The 27,311-nt window shown below is 44.4% G+C and overlaps 1 protein-coding gene across 9 annotated transcripts; it reads right to left on the bottom strand.

Annotated features, from left to right (window-relative positions):
* Positions 1-26,966, bottom strand: LDAF1 (lipid droplet assembly factor 1). Of its 9 annotated transcripts, none has more exons than XM_054668316.1 (6): positions 26,696-26,966; positions 22,709-22,865; positions 19,242-19,435; positions 9,993-10,161; positions 6,446-6,584; positions 1-1,132 (listed from the first exon to the last, which is right to left on the bottom strand). In XM_054668316.1, the coding sequence occupies exons 3-6, from the start codon at positions 19,335-19,337 to the stop codon at positions 1,051-1,053; spliced, it is 486 nt and encodes a 161-aa protein (XP_054524291.1). In that variant the 5' UTR covers positions 19,338-19,435; positions 22,709-22,865; positions 26,696-26,966; the 3' UTR covers positions 1-1,050. The 9 variants fall into 9 exon arrangements, with proteins under 9 accessions (XP_054524291.1, XP_001159370.2, XP_009428713.2 ...); XM_001159370.8 differs by lacking the exons at positions 22,709-22,865; positions 26,696-26,966 and adding exons at positions 13,607-13,678; positions 21,779-21,923; XM_009430438.5 differs by lacking the exons at positions 22,709-22,865; positions 26,696-26,966 and adding exons at positions 13,607-13,678; positions 21,779-21,913 and having other exon boundaries at positions 19,242-19,541.
* Between the last annotated feature and the right edge of the window lie 345 nt (positions 26,967-27,311).

The following is a 27,311-nucleotide window of genomic DNA, read 5'->3' as shown; positions in this document are numbered from 1 at the left end:
TTCCACTGGGAAATCCCATAGGAAGTTTTATTTTTACTTACTAGTCCTTTAGCATTTTTATTTTAAGAAATGGCTTAGGCTGGGCACAGTGGCTCACGCCTGTAATCCCAGCACTATGGGAGGCCAAGGCAGGTGGAGCACCTGAGGTCAGGAGTTTGAGACTAGCCTGACCAACATGGTGAAACCCCATCTGTACTAAAAAAAATACAAAAAAAAACTAGCCAGGCACGGTGGCGGGTGCCTGTAATCCCAGCTACTTGGGAGGCTGAGGCACGAGACTCACTTGAACCTGGGAGTTGGAGGTTGCAGTGAGCCGAGACTGCACCGTTGCACTCCAGCCTGGGCAACAAGAGGGAAACTCCGTCGCAAAAAAAAAAGAAAGAAATTACTTAAAGGACAAGCTCTTTAGAACAATACAACAGTACCAAGTGCAAATATGTAAAAGATTAACAGTACTTAACAGTACTCAACAGTTACAGTGGAAACTACACCTTTAGACTTTTTTGAAAATACTCTTGGCCACAAAGTTACATTTGGACTCTATTTTCCAACTTGGAGAGGCCAAATGTTGCTGTTCTTTCTGATAAAAAGCAAATACCACAGAAGGGCTTGTTCTGTTTTGGATTTTTTTTTTTTCATTTTGTTTCACATGAGTGAAAAAATTAACAGCTGCCCTCATTTCTGAAAACAAAAAACTATAAACAATCACTGTTGCTCCCAATGGGACCGTTGCACATAAGCCCTGAGGCTCTGGGGTCAACGGGCTAGACTCTAGAAGCCCAGGACCCCGCCAAGGTCAAGTCTGCATACTTGGGGCAGGGCGAGCTGTTGAACCATCGCATTTCTCTGCTGCTTCTTTACATGGGAACCAACACAAGAACAACACAATCCCTAAATTGGCCGCTGCGGGATCCTACAAGTAAGTGAAAAAGCGAGAGGACACAGCCAAGGAGTGCTTGCCTACCCAGCCCCCTTCTTCTAAGCCATAATCCCAAGGGGTGAGTATGATCCAGCAGTACTTGAAAAGAAGCCCGGCCTCTGAGCAGTCACTCATTCCTGGTAAAGCCCCTCGAAGTCTGCAGACTTCATGGCTGGCAGAAAGTCACAACTGGTGTTTTGCTGTGTCAGTGGCCTGTCGGATAACAAGAAGAGATCGTTAGCTCTAGGGCCTCAGTAAAGAGCAACGCTGGAAGTGTGCATAGCTGAATACATGATGTTCTTTTTCCTGATTTTTAGCTGCTTCTTGCAACCACACCAGGCCTATGTCCATTATACAGATGAAGAAACTGAGGGCACAGGAGGTTAAAATGACCAGGTTAGGAGTAGGGTTACGGCCCCTTTTCCATTTTCTAATTTGGATATTTATTATGTTTTTCTTAATTATCTGTGTCCTCACAACAACCCAGTGAGAATGGTAGATTAAGAGTAGCTATTTTGTCTATTTTACCAATGGACAAAAACTGAAATCAGAGAAGTCAAGCAGCCTGTTCAAGACCACACAGCTGAAAACATGGCAAGGCGGGGATTCAGACCATATCTTCTGATTTCAATTAGTTTCTTGACACCTTCCATGGAAAGGAGTTCGGGGGAGGATTGTATTAGTCCGTTCTTATGTTGCTAATAAAGACCTGAGACTGGGTAATTTATAAAGAAAAAGAGGTTTCATGGACTCACAATTCCACATGGCTGGGGAGGCCTCACAATCATGGTGGAAGGCAAAGGAAGATCAGAGGCACTTCTTACATGGCGGCAGGCAAGAGAGCATGTGCAGGGGAAATGCTCTTTATAAAACCATCAGATCTCGTGAGACCTACTATCAGGAGAACAGCAACCAGCGGCCATCTGACAAAGTTCTAGTCAATGAAGTCTTTTGAAGTATAGTGGTGAGAGGTCCTGGGAAATATTTTATTCACATTTTTAAAAGGGTCAGACTCCATTTTTTTCTCCTTTTATGCTGCCTTGAAGGTAGCTGGTGCACCTGGAGCTGCAGCAGCTATCTTGTGGCCATAAGGTGGGAAACCAATGGGCTAAGGATAGCAACACAGGAAGGCAAAAGGTGCCTGGTATGTTGATACCACACTGGCTGCACCAGCCCTGGGCTGTCTCCAGTTTTTCATTAAGCAATAAAAAAAAGTTTCCTGTGTGTTTAAACTAGTATCTACTTTGGTTTTTTTCATTATTTGCCACCTAAACCATTCCTCCCTGATAACAAAAAACTAAGAAAGAAGCCTTTCCTTTTCTTAGTAAAGATGTAAGGAAGCTAGTTATGCTCAGGCTGGTTTGGAAGATTATGATATGGGGTAGTGAGTTTGGTGGCTCTACAAATAAACACAGCTGCCCAGGGCCCCTACTTCTCCTGAGCTGCAGGCCCTGGAAGGTCTTGCAGTCTCCATAACCAAGCAGTGTGGTTTTGCCCCTCAGAGGCTAGCTGATCTACATAGGAGGCAGGTCAGTGTATTTGATCTAAATATTGTTTAGTTGATTTTCATATGTAAGGGAAACTTACAGTTTTGTTTCCTTTTTCTTTTCTTTTTTAAAAATTTAAGTTGTATTATCTTTTATGTTTTAGGGCCAAAATTCCATTAAATCATGAAATAAATTATATAGCTCCTCTTCCCCCCATTCCATGCTTTCGATCATTTAATGAGGGAGTTACATTTTTTTGAGTTATAAAGAATTCACTAATGCAGGCTGGGTACAGTGGCTTACACCTATAATCCCAGCATCTTGGGAGGCTGAGGTGGGTGGATCACTTGAGCTCAGGAGTTCAAGACCAGCCTGGCCAACATGGTGAAACCCCACCTCTACTAAAAACACAAAAATTAGCCATGCATGGTGGTGCACACCTATAATCCCAGCTACTCGGGAGGCTGAGACAGAAGAACTGCTTGAACCCAGAAGGGAGAGGTTGCGTGAACCAAGATCAAGCCACTGCACTCCAGCCTGGGTGAGAGTGAGACTCGTCTCAAAAAAAAAGAATTTGCTAATGCAAGGGTTCTCAGATGAAAACCATGTTCACAATAACATGACCTATTATATGCCTTTTTCACTCACATTCTCTCACAAGGGAACAGTGCAATTTTTCAAAATATATTTGGAAGATCTCCATGACTCAATGAATTGATATTCTCCCATTGACCAATGTGTAAAGTTAGAAAATCATGCATGATAAAGATCAATTTAAAGTGTGACACAGACCTGCAGATTTCAATAAAATAGAGTATAAAAATTTCACATTTCAGCTAACCTTTAAGAAACTATCACTTATGGAGTTTTGGTGGACTATCATAGAATATCCACAATCGTTTAAAAAAGCTTTGCCTCCCTCTCCCAACCGCATGTTAGTGATGCTGGGTCTTCTTCAAATACTTCAAACAGAGCAACATAGCACAACAGAATGAATGCAGCCACACAAACGAGAAGCCGGCTGACAACTGTTAAGGCAGATATGAAAGAGATTTGTAAAATGTAAAATAATACCACTCACAAATTTCATTTTGTTTTGGAAAATATAGTTACTTTTCATTAAAATTTGTTATTTATATCAACAGGTAATATTGTTCCTTTTAAATGAATAGATATTTTTAAAATTTATGCTATGATTTCTAATAGAATAATTATTTCAGAACAAGAAACAATGAGGAAGAAAATTTTTTAAAAAGAAATAATTATTAATATTCTTTTTTTTTTTTTCCAGACAGAGTCTAGCTCTGTCACCCAGGCTGGAGTGCAGTGGTACAATCATAGCTCGCTGCACCCCCAACCTCCCAGGCTCAGGCCATCCTCCCTCCTCAGCCTCTTGAGTAGCTGGGACCACAAGCATGCACCAGCTAATATTTAATTTGATTTAATGTAATTTATGTTATGTTTATTTTAATTTATTTTATTGTATATAGTTTTATGTCATGTTAGTTATTTATTTTATATTTCAGCTCATTTCATTTGTTTTTTGAGACAGGGTCTTGCTCTGTTGCCCAGGCTGGAGTGCAATGGTGTGATCACAGCTCACTGCAGCCTTGAACTCCTGGGCCCAAATGATCCTCCCATCTCAGCCTCCTGAGTAGCTGGGACTACAGGCACGCACCACCACAGTTGGCTAATTTTTGTATTTTTTGTAGAGATGTGGTCTTGCCATGTTGCCTAGGTTGGTCTTAAACCCCTGGCCTCAAGTGATCTTCCCTCCTTGGCCTCCCAAAGTGCTATTAATACAATTAACCACATAAATAACATCTCTTCAGATACCTCAATAATTTTTAAGAAGGTAAAATGGGACTTGAGAACAAAAAGCTTAAGAACTTCTGCCCACGTGGAAACAATTGGTTGGCAGCAATAGGGGAAGATAAGGAGATCAAGTACAAATCCTGGATTTGTTTTTCAATTTCTTCATTGATAAATAGGGAGTCAGATTCTGCTATTTCCTGTGGTATAATCTTTAAGAACTTACCCTGTTACAGCAGGGTTCAGAGGCAGGGAGGAATTTTATTTCAGAAGCATCACCCTCAATATGCAAAACAGGCCAATATTTCTCCTTTTACGTCTTTTAAGACTTGGGAGTGAGTCAGTGCCTCACGCCTATAATTCCAGTTCATTGAGAGGCCAACGGGGGAGGATTGCTTGAAGCCAGGAGTTTGAGAATGGCCTGGGCAACACAGCAAGACCCCATTTTATAAGTAAAATACAAATGAACAAACAAAAGACTAAGAGTGATCAAAGCGATTTTTGAAAAGGTGATTATGACTCCAGGGTTGATTCAATTAAGCAATCCTATGAGAGCCATCCTTGAGCAATTTTATATTATACCCACTTCACCCTTTATTTTTCAACATAGGAATAATAACAGGATATACTTTTACTAAGGAGTTCAAGGGCTGTTTTGTAGAAAAACAAAACTCAGGATATCGGTTCTTATAGAGCAATGGTTGGCCAAATCCAGCAAGCTGCCTGTCTTTGTAGATAAAGTTTTATTGGAACACAGCCATGCCCATGCATTTACTTCCTGGTCTGTGCTGCCTTCATGCTACGGCAACAGAGTTGACTAACTGCAGTAGAGACTGTATTATTTACTAAATACTTACTATCTGGCCCTTTCCAGAAATTCCAGTAGAGACTATATTACTTACTAAATAATTCCTGTCTGGCCCTTTCCAGAAATTGCCAACTCCTGTTTTAGAGAGTCACTTTGTATCTTGATTAAGAGGGCTTTGGAATTAACTCACCTGGAATTAAGTCCCTTCTGTGCTACTCTCAGCTTAAGGGACTTGGCTTAATTTTCCTTATAAAAGGAAGGGGCTAAATTGTTAAGGATTACATGACATAAGGCCTGGAAAGTGTTTAAGAGAGTCCCTGGCACAGAGCAAGTACTCAGTAGCACTATCATCAATTTAGCAGGAGCTTAAATGAAGTATGATGAACTTGGGACTTAGATTCTAAAATCAACACAAAGGACAAAAATAAAGCATTAAAATAAATCTCCTTTGAAAATCCCTTAGGTGGGTGGCACATTGTAGACAAACACAGAGTCTCCCAGTAATGCCAACATAGCTGGCTTTTCCCTCCAGCATTTAAGTAGATCGCTGTTCTTTCACTCAAGGCCCCAGATGAAGTAGCTGGCATTGAAGAGCCATATTGTAGGAACAAAAATCTATATATTCAAACATGAGGCTCACACTCAGTTGGTGAGAAACTCACATTCTCAAGAGCAGAGGGGATTGACAGACTTTGGGGACAGAAGATTCACGGCTCCCATACTGTACCGCTTTGGGTGACAGACATGTCTCGTGGGTCATTTTTCTCCTGTGCCTCTCTGCCCCACCCCGCCAAAGAAAACCACCTAATTTGACATTTGTAAATTAAATGGACATCTTTTAAAAGGAATCAATAATACTGATAGAGTTGCTATGACAATGAAATGTGTATACCTGATGGAAAATGACACCAATTGCTTCGTTTAAAATTCCATGGTAAATTCCCACCTGATGCCTGGCATACATGGGGAACTATGAGAAACACCTGGGTCTTACAAGTTTCCTTCTGGACATCAACTAGGATTATGGTTTTATTTGTGAAAATCCCCTCAAGTGGCAAAGATTAAATTACTCAGCAAGGTGTGGTGGCTCATGCCTGTAGTCCCTGGACTTTGGGAGGTGGAGGCAGGAGGATTGCTTGAGCCCAGGAATTAGAGAACAGCCTGGGCAACATAGCAAGACCCTGTCTCTACAAAAAATAAAAAATATTAAAATTAGCCGGGCATGATGGCATGCACCTGTAGCCCCAGCTACTTGGGAGGCTGAGGCAGGAGAACTGCTTGAGCCTGGGAGGTTGAGGCTGTAGCGAGCTATGTTCATGCCACTGCACTCCAGCCTGAGTGACAGAGTGAGGCCTTGTCTCAAAAAAACAAAAAAGTAGAAAGATTAAAAAAAAAATTATTCCATGGACATGTATTTACCTGGGAGAAAACCAGCAGCTGATGAGGCTGGAGACCACTACATAAGATGCTATCATCATCCCCGACATGGCGAGTGATACGAAGCCCAAACCACAGAGGATGCAGAGCAGTGAGAGGCCACCCACAGAGATGACCAATCCTAGGAGGAGAACGTGGTTAGGAGAAGGGTTCATCTCAAACAGGTTGAAAACTGGCAGACCCTGGGTCAGTCTGTTTAAAATAACAACTGCTAACTCAGATTATTAAAGTAAGAAGATTTCCCACAAAAACCCAGATTTCTAGCATCACTTAAAAAAAGGAGGCGATATGGGTACCTGAGTGGGCATCAAACCATGGCAACAACTGGCTGGCCCTCCCGTTGCCTCCAGTCCCCCCAATTCCCAAACTGCATCACACATGGGCCGCTTTGCTCATTTTGTCTTTTTTTTTTTTTTTTTTTTTTTTTGAGACAGAGTCTTGCTCTGCCTCCCAGGCTGGAGCGCAGTGGCGCAATCTCAGCTCACTGCAACCTCCGCCTCCCAGGTTCAAGTGATTCCCGGCTTCAGCCTCCTGACGAGCTGAGATTACAGGTGCCTGCCACTACGCCTAGCTAATTTTTATATTTTTAGAGGAGATGGGGTTTCACTATGTTGGCCAGGCTGGTCTTGAACTCCTGACCTCAAGTGATCCACCTGCCTTGGCCTCCCAAGGTGCTGCGATTACAGGCGTGAGCCACCACAACCAGCCTGCTCATTTTGTCTTGCCCATAAGTGCTGGAGTTTGAGATTCCCTTATCCTCAAGGTCAGAGATGGACTTCCAAAGGGATCCCCTCGAGGAGTCAGCCAAGGCAGTACTGGGGGAGGTAAATTATCTCTAATGTCTCAAAGTGCAAAATAAATGCCATTATTTACACTTACCTACAAGCTATAGGTATAAAGGTCATGCAGGCTAAAGCAAAATCTAAATGCAGCTTTTGATGGCATCCTTGAAAATCCAGCCTGTAAACCATCACATTGTAATCTTAAGGTCTGATTGGTCATTTTTATGGAGCATTTTATATGCCATTTTAATATACCATTCCCACTCTGAATAGGAATATTAATGAATTACCATCTAATACGTGCAAGGAAAATACATTTTTTCATAATGTGGGGCCTGTGCGGGGGAAAAGAATAAAAGGTAGAAGGAAAAGATCATGAAGAACAAGTAACATGGCAAGTATTGTATGGCTGACATCCTTCCCTTTGCTTTGTGAGTGGCCAGTTAGCCCAGTGCTCCTCCCACAGCCACAGTGATGGTTTCAGGGAGGGACCGTGAAAAGGCTGGAAGAGAACATCAACAGGTGTTCTGCCTGTTTATAAAGATTCGCAAAATTTTAGATCGGCGTTTTTCAAAGTGTGGTGCCAACCACCTGCATCAGAATCAGGTGCATCAAGGAAGCTCGTGAAAAATTCAGATTTCTAAACCCCACTCCAGACCTACTAAAACAACACTCTCTGGATGAGGCCTGGAAGTCTGCATTTTCTTTCTCTTTTTTCTTTTTTTAAGAGACAGAGTCTTGCTCTGTTGCCCAGGCTGGAGTGCAGTGGCACGATCATAGCTCACTACAGCCTCAACTGCCTGGGCTCAAGCGATCCCGTCACCTCAGCCTTCTGAGTAGCTGGGACTACAGACACACACCACTTTTTTCTTTCTTTCTTTCTTTTTTCTTTTCTTTTCTTTTTTTTGAGACAGAGTCTCACTCTTATCACCCAGGCTGGAATGCAATGGTGCAATCTCGGCTCACTGCAACCTCCACCTCCCAGGCTCAAGTGATTCTACTGTCTCAGCCTCCCAAGTAGCTGGGATACAGGTGCCCGCCACCATGCCCGGCTAATTTTTTGTCTTTTTAGTAGAGATGGGGTTTCACCATGTTGGCCAGGCTGGTCGCCAACTCCTGACCTCCGGTGATCTGCCGTCCTCAGCCTCCCAGTGTTGGGATTACAGGCATGAGCCACTGTGCCCGGCCTCTTTTTTTTTTTTTTTAAAGAGATGGAGGGAATCTCGCTATGTTGCCCAGAGTGGTCTTGAACTCCTGGTCTCAAAAGATCCAAAGTCTGTATTTTGATAAAGAAAGTAAGATTTATACACACTTGGAGCTGGGTGCAGTGGCTCACACCTGTAATCCCAGCACTTTGGGAGGCCGAGGTGGGCAGATCACTTGAGGTCGGGAGCTCAAGACCATCCTGGCCAACATGGCGAAACCCTATCTCTACCAAAAATACAAAAATTAGTCGGGCATGGTGGGGCATGCCTGTAATCCCAACTACTTGGGAGGCTGAGGCAGGAGAATTTCTTGAACCTGGGTGGCAGAGGTTGCAGTGAGCTGAGATCATGCCACTGTATTCCAGGCTGGGCGACAGAGTAAGATTCCATCTAGAAAAAAAAAAAGATTTAAATACACTCAGGTTCAAGAACCACTATTCTAGAGGCTTTGCACATGCCGTTCCCCTGTCCAAAAGGCCCTTCCTTGCCCACCCCGAGGCAAAGTTGTTATACATCTTTAAAGTCTTGTCTGCTGTAAAGCTTTGCATGGTACCATCAAAATGTAATGGCTCTCTCCTTTCTCTATAAATTTCCTTTCTTATGGTACTCATTCATTCCTCCACCCATTCATTCATGCATTCACCCATCTATCTATCAACATTTACTCAAAAACCACTCTGCCAGGCTGTATTTGGCTCATCCACTGACCATGCCTACTTTCTCCTTCAAGTGTAAACTGCCTTGTCCCTGGGGCAAATTAACAGCCCTGGGTGCTCTTAGCTCTGGGAAGCCACGGAATGGACCAGAAGTGATCACCTGACCCATTGGCCACCATCTCTTTGGCCACTTGCCTGGGGTGTGTGATCTGATTTGAAAAGACAAAGTGAGCAAATCAGATTTGCTTTCCCAGTAATTTTAACTTAGGAATACAGGGAGAAGTTTACTGTTGGTAGTGGAACTTCAGGAGAAAGGATGAAGGTGGTCTCCAGTACCTAGCGAGGCATCTGGCATGCAGTAGGTGCCCAATAACTCACTGTGGAATGAACGGCCTCTCTGCTTAATAATAATAGCTAGCATTCATTGAGAAGCTACTCTGTCACGTGTATTGTGTATTGTGCTAAGGACTTCATGGAGCCATAAGTTTCAATCTTCGCAACAACCTTTTGAGATTGTATTATTATATCTGCATTTTGCATATTAAGAATTTGAGGCTCAGAGAGGTAAACCACTTGCCCCAAATCACAGTGGTGGAGGTGGGATTTGAATGCAGGCTCCAGAGTCTATGTTTTACCTACTTTGATAAGTTGCCTTGCTTGATGTGATTTTGACAAGAATAGCAGACAACCAGGCATGGTAGCCCATGGCCATAATCCCAGCACTTTGGCAGGCCGAGGTGGGAGGATCACTTGAGCCCAGGAGTTTGAGACCAGCCTGGGCAACACAACAAGACCCCGCCCCTTAAAAAAATTTTTAAATGGCCCCAAAAGTATTTTTCTCCCAATTGAATTATTTTCCAAAGGGGTGAATGACAGAACAGGCTACCTTCCAATATTATGACCCCCAGCAGAGCAGCCAGGGTGGTAAGCACCACGATGAGCAGGAAGAATCCAACAGGAACGGCCGACATGACAATGAACACCAGCAAGGTGAAGGCCAGAAACGGATGGCTGTCCAAGTACTGACCCACTGGAGACTTCATAAAGGCCACCACCTGTAGGCAAAGGACAAAGAGCCAGGGTTAAGTAACACATCGGAACCGCAGGTTGAATGAATCTGCCCAAGCTGTGGGAATTACAAGGCAGAGGTCGTAAAGCCAGAAGGCTTATGCATTAACAAGTCACTACAGGCTGGGTGCAGTGGCTCATGTCTGTAATCCCAACACTTTGGGAGGCCAAGGCGAGCGGATCACCTGAGGTTGGGAGTTCGAGACTAGCCTGACCAACATGGTGAAACCCCCGTCTCTACTAAAAATACAAAATTAGCCAGGCATGGTGGTGTGTGCCTGTAATCCTAGCTACTTGGGAGGCTGAGGCAGGAGAATCGCTTGAACCTGGGAGGCAGAGGTTGCAGTGAGACAAGGTCACACCATTGCACGCCAGCCTGGGAGGCAGAGGTTGCAGTGAGCCAAGGTCACACCATTGCACGCCAGCCTGGGAGACAGAGCAAGACTCCATCTCAAAAATGATAATAAGAATAACAAGAGCGAAACTCTGTCTCAAAAAAAAAAAAAAAAAGTCACTATAACAAGACTTCTCCCAAGACATGAGTCACCCAGGCAGCTATCTTAGGCAGCTGTGGACAGGTGGCAAGTCTGAGGTCCCCACCCAAGGTTAAGCCTTGTGAAAGGAGGAAAGACCCAGTCATGGCTCTCCTGCCAAACACACTCTTGAGAAGATCTCTTCGACATACAGGTGCATTGATGTAAGGTACATACCATCTGCCTCCTACTTTACAGCTGAGGTTCTCAGAGTTGAAGCCACTCAGACACAAATAGGCTTAGCTACTTGGATCACCTAGGAGTTTGTTAGAAATACAGAATCTGGCTGGGCGTGGTGGCTCACACCTGTAATCCCAGCATTATGGGAAGTCGAGGCAGGAAGATCGCTTGAGGCCAGGAGTTTGAGACCAGCCTGGGCAACAGAGCAAGATTCCATCTCTACAAAAAATTTAAAAACTAGCTTGGCATAGCAGCACATACCCACAGTCCTAGCTACTTGGGAGGCTGAGGTGGGAGGATCACTGGAGCCCAGGAGTTTGAGGCTGCAGTGAACTATGGATTGCACCACTGCATTCCAGCCTGGGCAACAGAGGGAGATCTTGTCTCCAGAAAAAGGGGAAAAAAAAAAGGAAATGCAGAATCTCAGGCCCTGATGAATCAGACTGCCTTTTAAACAAGATTCCCCAGGTGTCGTGCATACACATTAAAGTTTGAGAAGCAATGAACTAAATCACTTGTCTAGAGTCGCACAGCCTCCAAGTTGCAAAATCTCAGCATTAAAAGCTAATCGCTTGTCTATTATTAAGCATTAAAAGCATTATTATTATTAAAAGCATTATTAAAGTGATTAGCATTAAAAGCTAATCACTTGTCTATTATTATTAAAAGTATTATTACTACTAAAAGCACATTATAATATAATGTTTATATTATATTTTATATAATATATGATATAATTATATATACTATAAATAAACATAAATAATATTTAAATATATAAATATAAATATATAATATAAATATATATAATATAAATTATAAATTATAATTATAATTATAATAAATATAAATATATAAATAATATAAATATATAATATAAATTATAAATTATGATTATAAATATAATAAATATAATTATAATATAATTATATTTTTATACATAATTATATATAAAAATATAATTGTAATGTAATATAAAAATCATTATAATTATAATATTGTATAATTATATTAGATATATTATACTATTAGTTATCAATATTCATATAGCATTATATATTATATAAATATTATCTTATATATAATATTTATATAATATGTATATAATTATAATATGTATTATATTATTTATTATATTATATTATAATTATTAAAAGCATTATTATTAAAAGCATTATTAAGCATTAAAAGCTAATCACTTGTCTATTATTAAGCATTAAAAGTTAATCACTTGTCTATTAAAAACTAAGCTCAGCATTAAAAGCTAATCACTTGTCTAGAGTCGCACAGCCTCCAAGTGGCAAAATCTCAGCATTAAAAGCTAAGGCCTGGCCAGCATGGTGGCTCATACCTGTAATCCCAGCACTTTGGGAGGTGGAGGCAGGCGGATCACCTGAGGTCAGGAGTTCAAGAACAGCCTGGCTAACATGGTGAAACCCCGTCTCTTTTAAAGATACAAAAATCAGCCAGGCATGGTGGCGCGTGCCGGTAGTCCCAGCTACTAGGGAGGCTGAGGCACGAGAATTGCTTGAGCCTGGAAGGCGGAGGTTGCAGTGAGCCAAGATGGCACCATTGCACTCCAGCCTGGATGACAGAGCAAGTCTCCTTTTCTTTTCTTTCTTTTTTTTTTTTGAGATGGAGTTTTGCTCTTGTCACCCAGGCTGGAGTGCAATGGCAAGATCTCGGCTCACTGCAACCTCTGCCTCCCAGGTTCAAGCCATTCTCCCACCTCAGCCTCCTGAGTAGCTGGGATTATGGGCGCCCCCACCACGCCCAGCTAAGTTTTGTATTTTTAGTAGAGACAAGGTTTCACTATATTGGCCAGGCTGGTCTCGAATTCCTGACCTCAGGCGATCCACCCGCCTTGGCCTCCCAAAGTGCTGAGATTACAGGCGTGGGATACCGCGCCCCACTGCAAGTCTCCTTTTCAAAAAAAAAAGCTAAGGTCTTGGACTCAGAATGTCCAATGCTTGCAACAGCTGCCACCACATCAAGTAAAAATGCTTTTATGTCATCAACCTGGTTACCATAGTTGGCCACAGCCTGTGACTAATGCAAGTTTATGTTGTGTTAATAGTTTATTTTCCTTCACCAGGCAAAAGGAATTTTGGATCTGACTCAATGGAGGGAGACTGCTTTAATGCAGAGCTGGCCATAGGCAAATCCACAAAGATGGGTTTCCCCCTCTCCTCCTTAGGCTCCACGCCTTCTCTCTCCTCAGTACTGGTATTCTAGATCCTGTTCACTTGAAAGGAACCATTATTCCAGAACCTCCTTCCATCATAACTGGTCCTTCCTGAGCCTCATCCCTACGGCCTTGCAGGCCAACAGATGAAAAGAAGACATAATTCAGGTCCCCAAAACACATGTGCCTCCTAGGAAGAAGAGTTTACCCAAGTGGTTTAAACAGTGGGATTTTCAGGGTGAGTTGGAAGGCAGGAGGGGTTTGTGGTTCGTGCTGAAGGAGCTAAAGTGCAAGCTGCACCCTGCTTAAATAAAAGAGGCCATGCCAAGAAGCCACAGCCGTTGGTCTTGGGCTTCAGCGTGGTCTCCTAAGGAGTACTCTCGAGGCATGGCCAATTTCACTCCCTGCCAGGCCACAGGATGGCATAATGCCCGCTGACCTCACTGCCTCCTGCTACCCCACCATTCTGACAAAAGCCACCAAAGAGCTTGCTATTCTGCCTCTCTAGCCAGAGATGACTGTAGCAGGAATCACCTTGGAGCCAGCACTGCCCAGCCTGGACACTCCATCATCAGAGTCCAGTGAGATCCTGCTGTGTTTGGGCAGCTGAAAGAGAAAGAGAGGTGGAGGAGCCGTGGGAGTCACCACACAGAATGTAGGCTGGTCCCTTGCACTGTCTCACGTCCTGACTTCTTTCCAGTTCGAATCCACATGCATCCTTATTTGATGCTCCCTGTGTCACCTGATCCTTACAATCCAAAGAACCACAGTGGGGAGAGCAGATGGGCTCTCCAGGAAAGGGAGGCAGCAGTACACCCGTGAGTATGCTGCGCCAGCGAGGGAAGGGCTGTGCAGCGGAAGGAACTTGTGAGGCTGGGACACCAGGACGCCGGGCTTGCTAGCTTATCCCCGGGCTGTCCATCACAGGCCACCTGCGCCATTCAGCACTTGAAATGCTCCTCCTGTGACTGATGGCCTGGATTTCCAATTTAATTTAATTTAAATTTTAAAGCTGAGACTTGATTCAGTTGTTGGAAAAATTTTAAGTATGTTTTCAATAGGTTGGGTATGTGAATCTATTTCGCTGAATTGTAAGTTTTATAAAATCTGAATAGAGATTAAATATTTCCAATGAAAATTTGGCATCGGAATTGAGATGTGCTTTAAGTGTATGAAAAAAACAATGCAAAATATCTCATTAATACTTTTTTATATTACCTGTTGAAATTATAGTGTTTTGGATATATTGTGTTAAATTAAGAATATATTATTAAAATTAATCTCTGGCTGGGCACGGTGGCTCACGCCTGTAATCCCAGCACTTTGGGAGGCTGAGGTGGGCAGATTACTTAAGATCTGGAGTTTAAGACCAGCTTGGTCAACACGGTGAAACCCCGTCTCTAGTAAAAATACAAAAAAATTAGTCAGGCAGAGTGGTGCATGCCTGTAATCCTAGCTACTTGGGAGGCTGAGGCGGAAGAATCACTTGAACCCGGGAGTCAGAGGTTGCAGTGAGCCGAGATCACGCCACTGTACTCCAGCCTGGGCGACAGAGCAAGACTCCATCTCAAGATAAATAAATAAATAAAATTAATCTCATTTGTTTCTTTTTGTTTTTAATGTAATTATTAAAAAACTTAAAATTATATATGTGGCTCACATAATATTTCTGCTAGACAGCACTCATTTAAATTTCATCTGGGAAAAAAAAACAGGGAACAAACTGCTGTCATTTGAGCAGAACTATGACATGATTAAAGGAATGATTTAAGAAATATGAACCTAGCAATCATGTGCAAGAGGCAGGGAGAAAGATTTGCAGGAAATCAGGCAAGATATACTGTGGTCAAGTCCAGGCTGATGGCAGAGAGGGAAGAGAAGGGGGAGGGGTAGATGGGTATGAAAGTGGAATGACAAAAGAAGGAATACACAGGACTTAGGGACAGTATGGCACAGGGATATAAAAGGAAACAGGCAAGACTGTTCCACTTCAGTCCTTAAGGAATCCACCTTTTTCTTAGCCTTTTGTTTTTTTGAGATGGAATCTCACTCTATTGCCCAGGCTAGAGTGCAATGGCATGATCTCGGCTCACTGCAACTTCCGCTTCCCAGGTTCAGGCGATTTCCAGCTAATATTTATATTTTTTAGTAGAGATGGGGTTTCACCATGTTGGCCAGGCTAGTCTCGAACTCCTGACCTCAAGTGATCTGCCCGCCTCGGCCTCCCGAAGTGCTAGGATTATAAGCATCAGCCACCATGCCCCGCCATTCTTAGTCTTTTCCGAGTCTGGGCTCTATAATCAAAGAGAAAGTCATTTAGATATGCAAAGAGACCAAGATTCAGATGATTAAACCCAGAAATTGTCTTCTCCCAGGAAGTACAGCTGAGCTCCAGCCAGTCTGTCCCAGGAGGGGAGGACACGATTCAACCACACCTAATAATAACAGAGAACATTCATTAAACACTCAGGTGCTGGGCACTGCTTTAAGCACCTCCCGTGTTATTTCCTCATTTATTTCTTCCTACAATGCTATGAGGTAGGTAAAAAAGAACGACCTAACACTATTTAAACTCAGGGGGGTAGAACGTAGCAATTAACATTTCATTCTCATGGCAACAGAGGGGGATGCAGTGGAAAGATGGAAAGTGGGAGAGGTTATTATTCAGTAACATGCACTGTGATTTTCCATCACCAGCCTGGAGGTAGACACAGGTTACCCAATCTAGGCTCTGTAAGCACAGTGCAGCACTGCAGAGCCCAGGAAGGCCAGGCTGAGACAGACTGACAACATTACGCGCCACGCTCTGTGCTAAAGCTTCAAACAGCATCTCAGATAATCTTCATAACAAACCTCTGAGCCTGACATTGCTCATTTTAGAAAAGAGGAGATGGCAGCTGGGCATGGTGGCTCACTTCTGTAATCCCAGCACTTCAGGAGGCCAAGGCAGGAGGACTGCTTGAGGCCAAGAGTTTGAGACCAGCCTGGGCAACACAGTGAGAGACCCTGTCTCTCCAAAAAATAAAATAAAACATTAGCTGAGTATGCTGGTGTGCACCTGTAGTCCCAGCTACTCAGGAGGCTGAGGCTGGAGGTGTTGCTTGAGACCAGAAGTTCGAGGCTACAGTAAGCCATGATCATACCACTATACTCCAGCCTGGAAGACAGAGTGAGACTCTGTCTCAATAAAAAATAAATAAAAAATTTTTAAAAAGGAGATGGAAATTCCGTGAGCCTAAGTGACTTGCCCAAGGTCAGACAAAGGCAGTTGGCTTCTAAAGTAGGGACAAAGTGGCCAGTATTTGAGAACATGAAGACTGAAACTTGGATGATTCAGGAGCCAGGCAAATTCCCTGGTATCAGAATGCAAAAAACAATCAATGATTCATTATCTCTTCCTACCAGGAGAAGGGCGAAGGGTCAGGACCATTTACAACCACTGGTGGCCAGGCGCGGTGGCTCACGCCTATAATCCCAGCACTTTGGGAGACCGAAGTGGGTGGATTGCCTGAGGTCAGGAGTTGGAGATCAGCGTGGCCAAAATGGTGAGAAACCCTGTCTCTACTAAAAATACAAAAACAAACAAACAAACAAAAAAGGCAGGTGAACGTGACTATTAACTAAGTTCAGACAGGGCCAGGGTGAATGCCTAGTGCAGTGCTTGGCATACAGTCAGTGCCAAGAAATATGCAGTCAATCCTTATTACTCATGATTCCATATTTGTAAATTTGCCTCCTCACTGAAATTTATTTGTAACCTCAAAATGAATACTGGCAGTGCTTTTTGTTTTGTTTTGTTTTGTCTGAGATAGAGTCTTGCTCTGTCACCCAGGCTGGAGTACAGTGGTGTGATCTTGGCTCCCTTCAACCTTCACCTCCTGGGTTCAAGCGATTCTCGTGCCTCAGCCTCCCAAGAGGCTAGGATTACAGGCGCACACCACCACACCCAGCGAATTTTTGTATTTTTCGTAGAGAAGGGGTTTCATCATGTTGGCCAGGCTGGTCTTGAACTTCTGGCTCAAGGGATCCACCCGCCTCGGCCTCCCAAAGTGCTAGGATTACAGGTGTGAGCTACCGCACCTAGCCTGCAGTGCTTTTGAGGTCATTAGTGGACACATCCACAACAGCAAAAAGTGGAGTCACCTGCCACGTACATTCCCAGCTGAGGTCAAGCAAGGTGACACCGAGCCTTCCTGTTTCGTCCTTTAAACAAGTGTCACTGTGGTCTATTTAGTGCCACGTTTATGCTTTAGTTTGGTGATTTTACTGTTGAAAATGGTCCCCAAGTGTAGTGCTGAAGTGTTCTCTAGCATTTCTAAGCATGAGAAGGCTGTGATGTGCCTTATGCAGAAAATACATGTGTGTGATTAGCTTTGTTTAAGACATGAGTCATAGTACTGTTGTTGGCCCTGAGTTCAATGTTAATGATCAACAATATATATTAACATGTCTTTAAACAGAAATACACATAAAACGAGGTTATGTACTGATCAGTTGACAAAAATGTTGTGAACAGAGGCTCACAGCAACTGAATCCTGTATTTCCCCTAGGAGGGATGGTTTGGTATGTGCTAATTCAGTGTCTGCAGTAACTTTATAGAACGTAACTACCATGGTTAATGAGAATCAGCTGTAAATGTGGAACAGGCAGGAGGACCCTTCTTACTGAGCTAACTTTTAATAACAAGAGTCCCCGCCAGCTGGCGAGAAAGCTGCTTGTCCAATTTAAAAATAGCTTGGTAAATCCACAAAGAGTGCCAAATAAATTCTGGAGCAAGTCCAGAATTTATTGTTGTAGATTGCAAACAAGCATCTCTTCGAGTAGACCCGCTGTGCTATCCAATACAAAAAAAAATACACCACAAAATAGTTCATTTTGTTACATATACATATGTATTTTTATAGGTATATTGCATAGAAAAAAGGTCTAGAATGACATACAAAATGTTAACAGTATTATCTCTGAAAGCTGTTTTCTTTTCCCTGACAAAATGCTGAAAAACATATAGAAGAAAGCAATAAGGATAAATATGCAAGAAAACATATGCTATCTGAAGTCCCATTGCCACTGAGTGGCCACTGAATACCTAAAAAGTGGCTAACTCGAATTGAAATGTGCTAGAAGTGTAAAATATGCGCACGGGGGGTTTTGAAGAGGGAGTTCAAAAAAGAAGGTACAATGTTTCAAGAATCTTTTTTCATTAATAATTTTGTATAAATGATTACATGTTGAAATATTTTTGATATCTTAGGTTGAATAAAAACATTATTAAAAATAATTTTTTTTTTTGGAGACGGAATCTCGCTCTGTTGCCCAGGCTGGAGTGCGGTGGCACAATCTCAGCTCACTGCAACCTCCGCCTCCTGGGTTCAAGTGATTCTCCTGCCTCAGCCTCCCGAGTAGCTGGGACTACAGGCCTTACCACCACACCTGCTCATTTTAGTAATTTTAGTAGAGATGGGGTTTTACCATGTTCGCCAGGCTGATCTCAAACTTCTGATCTCAAGTGATCCACCCACCTCAGCCTCCCAAAGTGCTAGGATCACAGGCAGGAGCCACTATGCCCAGCCAAAATTAATTTTACCTATTTCTTTTTACTTCTTACATGTGGCTACTAGAAAAATTCTAAATTACATACGTGACTCACATCATATTTCTATCGGACCTGGATTCCTAGTGGAACAATGAACTCAAATCTTGAAGTAGGCTTTTGTCTCTCATTTTCAGGGTAACAGATAGGGCAAAATTCACAACAAAACCAAACAAAACCAAAAAAAAAGATGATATCTGTTGCACAGACTTCTTTATCCAGCTAAAGAATTGCATTTGCCATTAGTGGCAAATGACTCAATGTTGGCTTAAGGGATGTAATTGGAAGTATTGTGTGCGACTCCCAGAAGTCTCCTAAAATTGTAGGTGGCTTGCACTTCTCTCTTCCCCCCTCCTCAAATCCTGTTGCCTGGAACATGGATACAATGGCTGATGCTCTTGCAGTCATCTCAGACAAGGAGTTTGAAGGTCACAGCATAGACATGGCAGGGCGGTAAGCCAGAAAGATTCTTGACTTACCTCCAAATTCCTTCTACTGGAGAAAGAAATAACTTTCTATCTTGTTTACGCTAGTGTTATATTGGGATTTTCCATTATACATAGTGATTGGAAACTGACCTTTGAGTTATTCTGGAAGGAGTCTATCAGCAGAGACAGCTTCTTCTGCAGTTCCTGCAAGTCCCTTGAGATACTCTGGGGCTCCTCTTTTGCCATTCTGAAGCTCACTTCAATCTCTTTAGGGATGAATTATCCTACCAGTAAATTCTCCAGTGCAGCCCGCGGTCCAATCTCTCATGTCGCTCTGTCTCTTGCTGTTACCAGAGGAAAAAAAGCCGTTAGTGGTCTTCATCCATCTGGTTCGACGAGAGCTTCTACCATCCTCATACCTTGATGGTGGGCATGCAGACGGAGGGTAACCTGGCAATATTCACAACAATTTCAGATTGCACACACTTCAGTCCAGGAATTTATATTCCAGGAACATGATGGAAATAATCCAACAGGTATCTCAAAATGTACTAAAAGGCTGTGCATTGCATCCCTGTTTATAACATATAATGACTAGCAAAACATTGGAAAGTAGCTAATTATATTTCCATTAGGAGAAAATTGGTTAAATAATGATAAATTCAGTCATTAAAATCATAGTGTGACTGTTTAGTGATGTGAAAAGATGTGTATGATACTTTTAAAAAAAGATGATAAAATGTTAATAGTATTATCTCTGACAGCTTATGTTTATTTTTTAGCTTGACAAAATGCTGAAAATATACACAAAGCAAGAAAGCTGAATACACTATTTCAAATCTCATTGCCTTTTATTCTCCCTAGAAAGCTTTCCTTGTACAACAGTAGCCTTGACCTGTTTCTCTTCTTTATTACTGTACAGGTTGGCTCCCAATTCCATCATTCCATACATCATCATCTACTTACTTGTGGGTAAGTCTATCCCTGCTAAGGAGAACTGCACCTCGGGGGCAGACCTCACCACAATAATTATACTCTAACTAAACTGCCTGGAATTTTGAGGGGTGTCCCAATCTCATACAATTTTTACTTATTTTTAATAAAGGCAATTGGTTAAATTAGATATATTTTTTAACCCTTGTTGAGTTTTCAAATATAAAAAAAAATCATTCTTATTTTATATTTCCCAGAACTGGCTGGACACAGAGATATCTTTTCCATTTCTCCCTTTAAACTGACCTCCTGACCTACAGTACAAATGCTTAAAAGATTGTGTCCACGTGGCCAAAATTAATTGAGAGATCTTCACATTTATTTATCATATAGGGGGTAATTTTATCTACTACTAAGCTGTACAGGGTCTAGTATGCAAATTAAAGCACATTTTAATCATCCCAGCTAGACATCCTCTGCTATTTCCCTTTTGTAAAACAAGAAACCCTTTGGAGGGGAAAGTTGAGGAGGGGACTAATCCCACCACCCCACATTCTCTCTTTGAAGCTGCCTCTGGCGTAGATCTTGAACTTGGGATGTTCCCAGCACTCAGTTCCCATAATCTCATCTCTGCAGCAAGCAGAAACAAGCGGAGTTCCCCTTACAGGTCTCCTTTGGCCTGGGAGCCTCAAGTGCCACCCAGACCGGTTTGGGGAGTCCGATGAGAGAGCGCGTGGGGCGAATGCCATCGGCCACGTGGCCTTCAAATGCGTCTACCTGGCCACCAATTCCCAGACCCCCTGGTCACTCACTCCTCGGAGGGGCCTCCCCAGGCACGGAGCTGTCTCCCGAGAAGGGAAAGCGAGAACCCGGCGCGGCCAAGGAGTGCCCCGCCTTCTTCACGCCTGGGGGACTGGGCCAGGCCAACACCAGCCAACCCTTTCCCCTTCCAAGGCTCCAAATAAATCTCCTGGCCCTCCCACCCCCGAACCTCCAGGGGCAAATGGCTACCTCGAAAGTTCCAGCTGGGAGGAGGGGTCACATCTCTGGTTGGGGGATGGGAGCTACAGGGCGCCTGGAGCTCACACTGGCCGCCCCTCCCCATCCGGGCCCAGCCTTTCAGCGTTCAAAAGCCAGGGAGACCCAAGGAGAGGAGGAAAGGAGTGAAATGCAGGTGGAGAGGGGGTCTGCGTCCCAGAAGGCACAGAGGCTGAATAATGGGAACTCAGAGGGGAGTCGAGTACTTTGTTATTAATTTGGGGGTAAAGAAGCCCCCTTTGATACTTGCAGATCTCTCTGCAGCGATGGGGAAGGGGACCTCGGTGGAGAAGAGGTGCTGGGTGGTGAGGAGGGCGCCCGTTTTCAACAATCCTAGGGAGGTTTGCCTCGACGTCTTCCCCAGGTTCCCCAGAAAGGGGCACAGTCTCGGGGTGTGGTGGTGCTAGCTACCATTTTACCTAATCTAGTGGTAGTGTGTGTGTGTGTATGTGTGTGTGTGTTGGGGGGTGGCGGGGTGAGTGTGCATTTAGGGGTGGGGAGGAATCGTGTCTCCTCGTGCGCTCCCAGCCCCGTCCCGGCGACTCACAAGCAGGAGACGCCCCTTACACTAATCCCGGGGCGGAAAGCTACGGGCGTGGGACCCCGATAGCGCGCTCACGCCGTCGCCCCCGCGCTCCTCCTCTGTCCCCGCCCGGAGAGAAGGGTCTAGTCACCCGGGGCACCCGGACCCCCACCCCCAAGCTCCGAGCTCTCACCTGCTCCTGACCGCCGAGCAGCCCCACCGCGTTTGCAGGCGAAGCGAAGAGAGGCAGGAGGAGGAACAAGAGGAAGAAGGAAAGAGCGTCCCGAGAGGGAGCCAGAGCCGCCTGCCTCCGCCCCCTGGCCGGGGCACCGCCCCTCGGCTCTTCTCCTCTGGGCTCGCCCCGCCCGTGGCCGGAAGGATCCGGCAAAGGCGCGCCAAGGCCCCGCGCCCAGGGCTTTGCAAAGCGCGCTCGCTCTCACTGGCTTTCGGAGCCACTGGAACAAGCCCAGAGAGGTTGACAGATGAGAAAACTGAGGCTCAGAGAGTGTCCCTTCCCACACGACTGGCTTGGAGTGAGAAAGCTCAGACCACCTTCAAGACAGGCAGACTGGCAGCCTAGAATGAGTTTTCCAAGGGTGTCAGGGTTTCCCCTCCTGTATGCCCAAAACCAGCTGCTCTGGAACGTCTCTGGAGCTCAAGACACACACGTGATGAAGTATCACCCTGGCTGGAAGTTTTTAACCATGACTGCTCAAATGCAAATGTCATAAGCCAGTGAGATCCTTTCAGATGGATTGGATCTCCATTTTACACATGAAAAAGTCCAGGCTGAGAGAGACAAGATAAATCAACCCAAATTCCTCGGTTTGCAAGGATCCAAGTCGGAGCAGGAGCCCCTGTTTCCCCTGGCCCCAAATCAGCCCTATAAAGTAAGGTTTCTGAATAGTATGCTATTGACATTTGGGGCGGGATAATTCTGTTTCTGAGCTGTGGATTGTAGAATGTTTAGCAACATCCTAGCCTCTACCCATTAGATGCCAGTTACAAGAACCACCCCCCCCCCCCACCTCCAGTTGTGTCTCAAAATATTGCCAAATGTCCCCTGGAAGGCCCCATCGTCCCGAGGTGAGAACCACTGCTATAGAGCATGATGGCAACTTACTGTGTGACTAAGTAACCTCTCTGAACCATGGCTTCAACCATAAATTAGAGAGAGGGATAAGCCCAACCATTGGTCTGCTGTTGCACAGTTCTCAGCCGCTTTCCAGACAGGGACCTGTGTTGACCGACCTCTCCTCTTTGCCTGTGGCCATAGCAACCTGGAAAATAAGTCTTTAGATAAGGAAAAGCTGGCAGGGTGCGGTGGCTCACACCTATAATCCCAGCACTTTGGGAGGCTGAGGTGGGTGGATCACTTGAGGCCAGGAGTTCCAGACCAGCCTGGCCAACATGGTGAAACCCCATCTCTACTAAAAATATAAAAACTAGCCAGGCATGGTGGTGCGCACCTGTAATCCCAGCTACTCGGGAGGCTGAGGCAGAAGAATCGCTTGAACCTGGGAAGTAGAAGTTGCAGTGATGACACTGCACTCCAGCCTGGGCAACAGAGTGAGACCCTGTCTCAAAAAAAAAAAAAAAAAAAAAGAAGCAGTCACAGGGTTGTAGTGAGGACTGGTGCAATAGTGTGGCTGTGGCTGTCAAGAACTTAGCACTTATTGAGGCACAGAGTAGGGGCTCAAAAATATTTGCTTGGGATGATGATTTATGATGATGATCACGACAATGATGATGATAAACCACAGAATCCTGCTGTAATTCTACAATAGCAGAAAGAAGAGCTAATGGTGGGGATAGGACAGACAAGAATCCCTAAATTCTTAAGTTTTAGCCAATCTTGTCTGGCGTCATGCACTTTGTTCAGCTGCAAAATGCTGGGTTCCCCACCCAGGAAAAGATTGTGTGTGTGTGTGTGTGTGTGTGTGTGTGTGTGTATGTGTGTTTCCTTAGATTAAAGCCCTGCAATCATCATTCCCGGAATGGAAGTTGCTTTGGAAAGCTGAGTTGGGGTTTCCACTGGGATTTTTGTTTAAGAGTGCCATCTAGGGGCGTCTCTGTGAATCTTCGAATTCCTTCCACCTCTGGCATTTTTGGCTGGGCCAGCAGAGTTTTGCTTGTCTTTGTGTGATAGATGCTTCCTCCATCACATCATGTGTTCCTCCAGGGCTGGGATCCTAGCATCTCTCCATAGCATCAGGACTTGGCCCTCAAGGAACATGCAGTGGTTGGGTTAAAAAAATCCACGCGCAGCCTCTCCTATGCTTTCCCAATTACTTGCTGCAATGGACTGAATGTTTGTTCCTCTAAAATCCTAACCCCCAATGTGATGGGATTAGGCATGTGGTTTTTGGGAGGTGATTAGATCATGAAGGTGAAGCCCTCCTAAATGGGATTAGTGTCCTTATAAAAGAGATCCCAGTGGCTCACACCTATAATCCCAGCACTTTGGGAGGCCAAGGTGGGTGGATTGCTTGAGTCCAGGAGTTCGAGACCAGCCTGGGCAACATGGCGAAACCTCTTCTCTACTAAAAATACAAAAGTTAGCCGGGCATAGTGGCACATGCCTGTAGTCCCCGCTACATGGGAGGCTGAGGCAGGAGGATCTCTTGAGCCCAGGCAGTGGAGGCTGCAGTGAGCTGAGATTGCACCACTGCACTCTAGCCTGGGCAACAAAGTGAGACCCTGGCTCATTAAAATAAAATAAAATAAAATAATAAAATAAATAAAATAAAATAAAATAAAATAGCTCCCAGAGAGCTCTCTTACCCTCTGTTCACCATGTGAGGATACAATGAGAAGTTGGCAGCCTGCAACATGGAAGGTGGCCTTCACTGGAACCAGACTACCCTGGCACCCTGATCGTGAACTTCCAGCCTTCAGAGCAGTGAGAAATAAATGTCTCTTGTTTATAAGCCACCCAGACTTTGGTACTTTGCTATAGTAGCCTCCAAGGATTGAAACTGTTGCTCTACTTAAACAACTATTTTAGGCCTCAGGAATGAGCTGCCAGGAACACCAGCCTCTGAATAAGAAATGTGTGAAATTTTTTTAGCAACAGATTAAGACCCTAAACTGTTGATAACAAGAGGTGGGGGCAACTTGGAACCTTGCTGACCTCTCCTCCCCATGTTGGCAGATTTGGCAAATAAAAACACACGACACTCAATTAAATCTGAATTTCAGGTAAATAACGGGTAACTTTTTAGTACAAGTACAGCCCGCGTATTGAATGGGACATGCTTATACTAAAACTTTTTTTTTTTTGAGATGGAGTCTTGCTCTGTCTCCCAGGCTGGAGTGCAGTGGCGCTATCTCGGCTCACTGCAACCTCCACCTCCTGGGTTCAAACGATTCTCCTGCCAAAGCCTCCGGAGTAGCTGGGATTACAGGCATGTGCCGCCACGCCCGACTAATTTTTGTATTTTTAGTAGAGACAGGGTTTCACCATGTTGGTCAGGCTGGTCTCAAACTCCTGACCTTGTGATCCGCCTGCCTCGGCCTTCCAAAGTGTTGGGATCACAGGCATGAGCCACTGCTCCCGGCCCTAAAACATTCTTTTACCTGAAAAATTGTTTGACTGAAATTCTAATTTAACTGGGCACCTTGTGTTTTGTCTGGCAGCCCAACTGAGAAACAAGGCCAGGCGTGGTGGCTCACGCCTGAATCCCAGCACTTTGGGAGGCGGAGGTGGGCAGATCACTTGAGGTCAGGGGTTCGAGACCAGGCTGGCCAACATGGCAAAACCCCATCTCTACTAAAAATACAAAAATAAGCCTGGTGTGTCAGCACACGCCTGTAATCCCAGTTACTGGGGAGGCTGAGGCAAGAGAATCACTTGAACCCAGGAGGTGGAGGTTACAGTGAGCTGAGATCATACCACTGCACTCCAGCCTGGGCAACAGAGCAAGATTCCATCTCAAAAAAAAAAAAGAAAGAAAGAAAGAAAGAAAAAGAAGATTGAGAAACTTGAAGCCTATATCCTTTCTTAAGAATTATCCAACACAAAGTTGTCAGACAACAAACAATTCTGGTACAGGTGAGCTGGCCTGGGGGAAGTCACTTTCACTCTCTTTGGCAGATACTTTATTTTTCATCTTTCCTCAGATTACATGTAGGTTTTCGGTTGAAGCCATGGAACAGATTTCATAACCAAGTTCAAACTTTCCTGCTGACCTAGCTGTGTGACTATGGGCAGGTTAGTTTAATGTATCAGTTTCCTCAATCATAAAACTTGTGAAAATACTGATATTTATATTCTAGGTTGTTGAGAAGATTCAAAGACATGATGTCTACTAAGTGCTTAGCAGCAGTCCCAGGGCATAGTATATGCTCAATAAGTGAAAGCCATTAGTATTGATAGTTTTAAACACTAGTAGACTTAAAACACACTAAATTTCAGATGGTAGCATACCTCCTACTCACACACAGGCCATAGGGTCCATTAGCTCCACATCAGGCCCATTCTAATTTTTTTTTTTTTTTGAGACAGAGTCTCGCTGTGTCACCCAGACTGGAGTGCAATGGTGTGATCTCAGCTCACTGCAATCTCCACCTCCTGTGTTCATGCAATTCTCCTGCCTCAGCAACCCAAGAAGCTGGGATTACCGGTGCCTGCCACCACGCCCGGCTAATTTTTTGTATTTTTAGTAGAGACGGGGTTTCACCATGTTGGCCAGCCCAGTATTGAACTCCTGACCTCAGGCGATCCACTCGCCTTGGCCTCCCAAGGTACTGGGATTATAGGCATGGGCCACCGCCCCGGCCCCATTCTAATTTTTCACTTCATTGGATTACAGTTGCTGTTTTTGGTGGGACATGAGGTTTCACACCCCATACAGGAGACCTGATAATCTTCCCATTTCCGTCTGAACCAGAGTCTCCAGCTCTCCCACTGTCTCACTTATTCCAAATGCTATTTGAAACCGTATGTATACTTTGTGATAAAGAGCATAAATTTAAGAGATGGAAAAGCTCAGGGTTATTTTGAAAGAATGGAAAGCCCAACTTTGAGGAAAAGCAGTGGGAAAAGGGGGAAAATAGAAGTACTTGGTACTATTGTGTCTGGAATTGGTAGGTTCTCGGTCTCACTGACTTCAAGAATGAAGTTGCGGACCCTTCCGGTGAGTGTTACAGCTCTTAAGATAGCGCGTCTGGAGTTTGTTCCTTCTTATGTTCAGATGTGTTCAGAGTTTCTTCCTTCTGGTGGGTTCCTGCTCTCGCTGGCTCAGGAATGAAGCTGCAGACCTTCCCCATGAGTGTTACAGCTACTAAGGCAGCATGGAGTGAGCAACAGCAAGATTTACTGCAAACAGTGAAAGAACAAAGCTTCCACGCTGTGGAAGCGGATGGAGCGGCTTGCTGCTGCTGCTGGCCCCGGCAGCCTGCTTTTATGCTCTTATCTGGCCCCACCCACATCCTGCTGATTGGTAGAGCCGAGTGGTCTGTTTTGCCAGGGCGCTGATTGGTGCGTTTACAATCCCTGAGCTAGACACAAAGGTTCTCCAAGTCCCCACCAGAATAGCTAGATACAGACTGTGGATTGGTGCATTCACAGACCCTGAGCTAGACACAGGGTGCTGATTGGTGTGTTTACAAACCTTGAGCTAGATACAGAGTGCTGATTGGTGTATTTACAATCCCCGAGCTAGACATAAAGGTTCTCCAAGGTCCCACCCGAGCAGCTAGATACAGAGTGTTGATTGGTGCAT

The sequence above is a fragment of the Pan troglodytes genome, chromosome 18, assembly GCF_028858775.2.
Source record: "Pan troglodytes isolate AG18354 chromosome 18, NHGRI_mPanTro3-v2.0_pri, whole genome shotgun sequence".
Lineage (NCBI taxonomy): Eukaryota > Metazoa > Chordata > Mammalia > Primates > Hominidae > Pan > Pan troglodytes.
Note: the sequence above shows the minus strand (reverse complement) of the source record. Positions and strands in the feature narration are given on the sequence as shown.

Coding starts and splice junctions, on each gene's coding strand:
- LDAF1 (XM_001159370.8), bottom strand. CDS start 19,337: ATGGCAAAAGAGGAGCCCCAGAGTATCTCAAGGGACTTGCAGGAACTG. Junction 13,679..19,241: donor CCTTCCAGAATAACTCAAAG/GTCAGTTTCCAA, acceptor TTTCTCTTTCAG/CTGCCCAAACACAGCAGGAT. Junction 1,133..6,445: donor AGCTGCTGGTTTTCTCCCAG/GTAAATACATGT, acceptor GTTATCCGACAG/GCCACTGACACAGCAAAACA.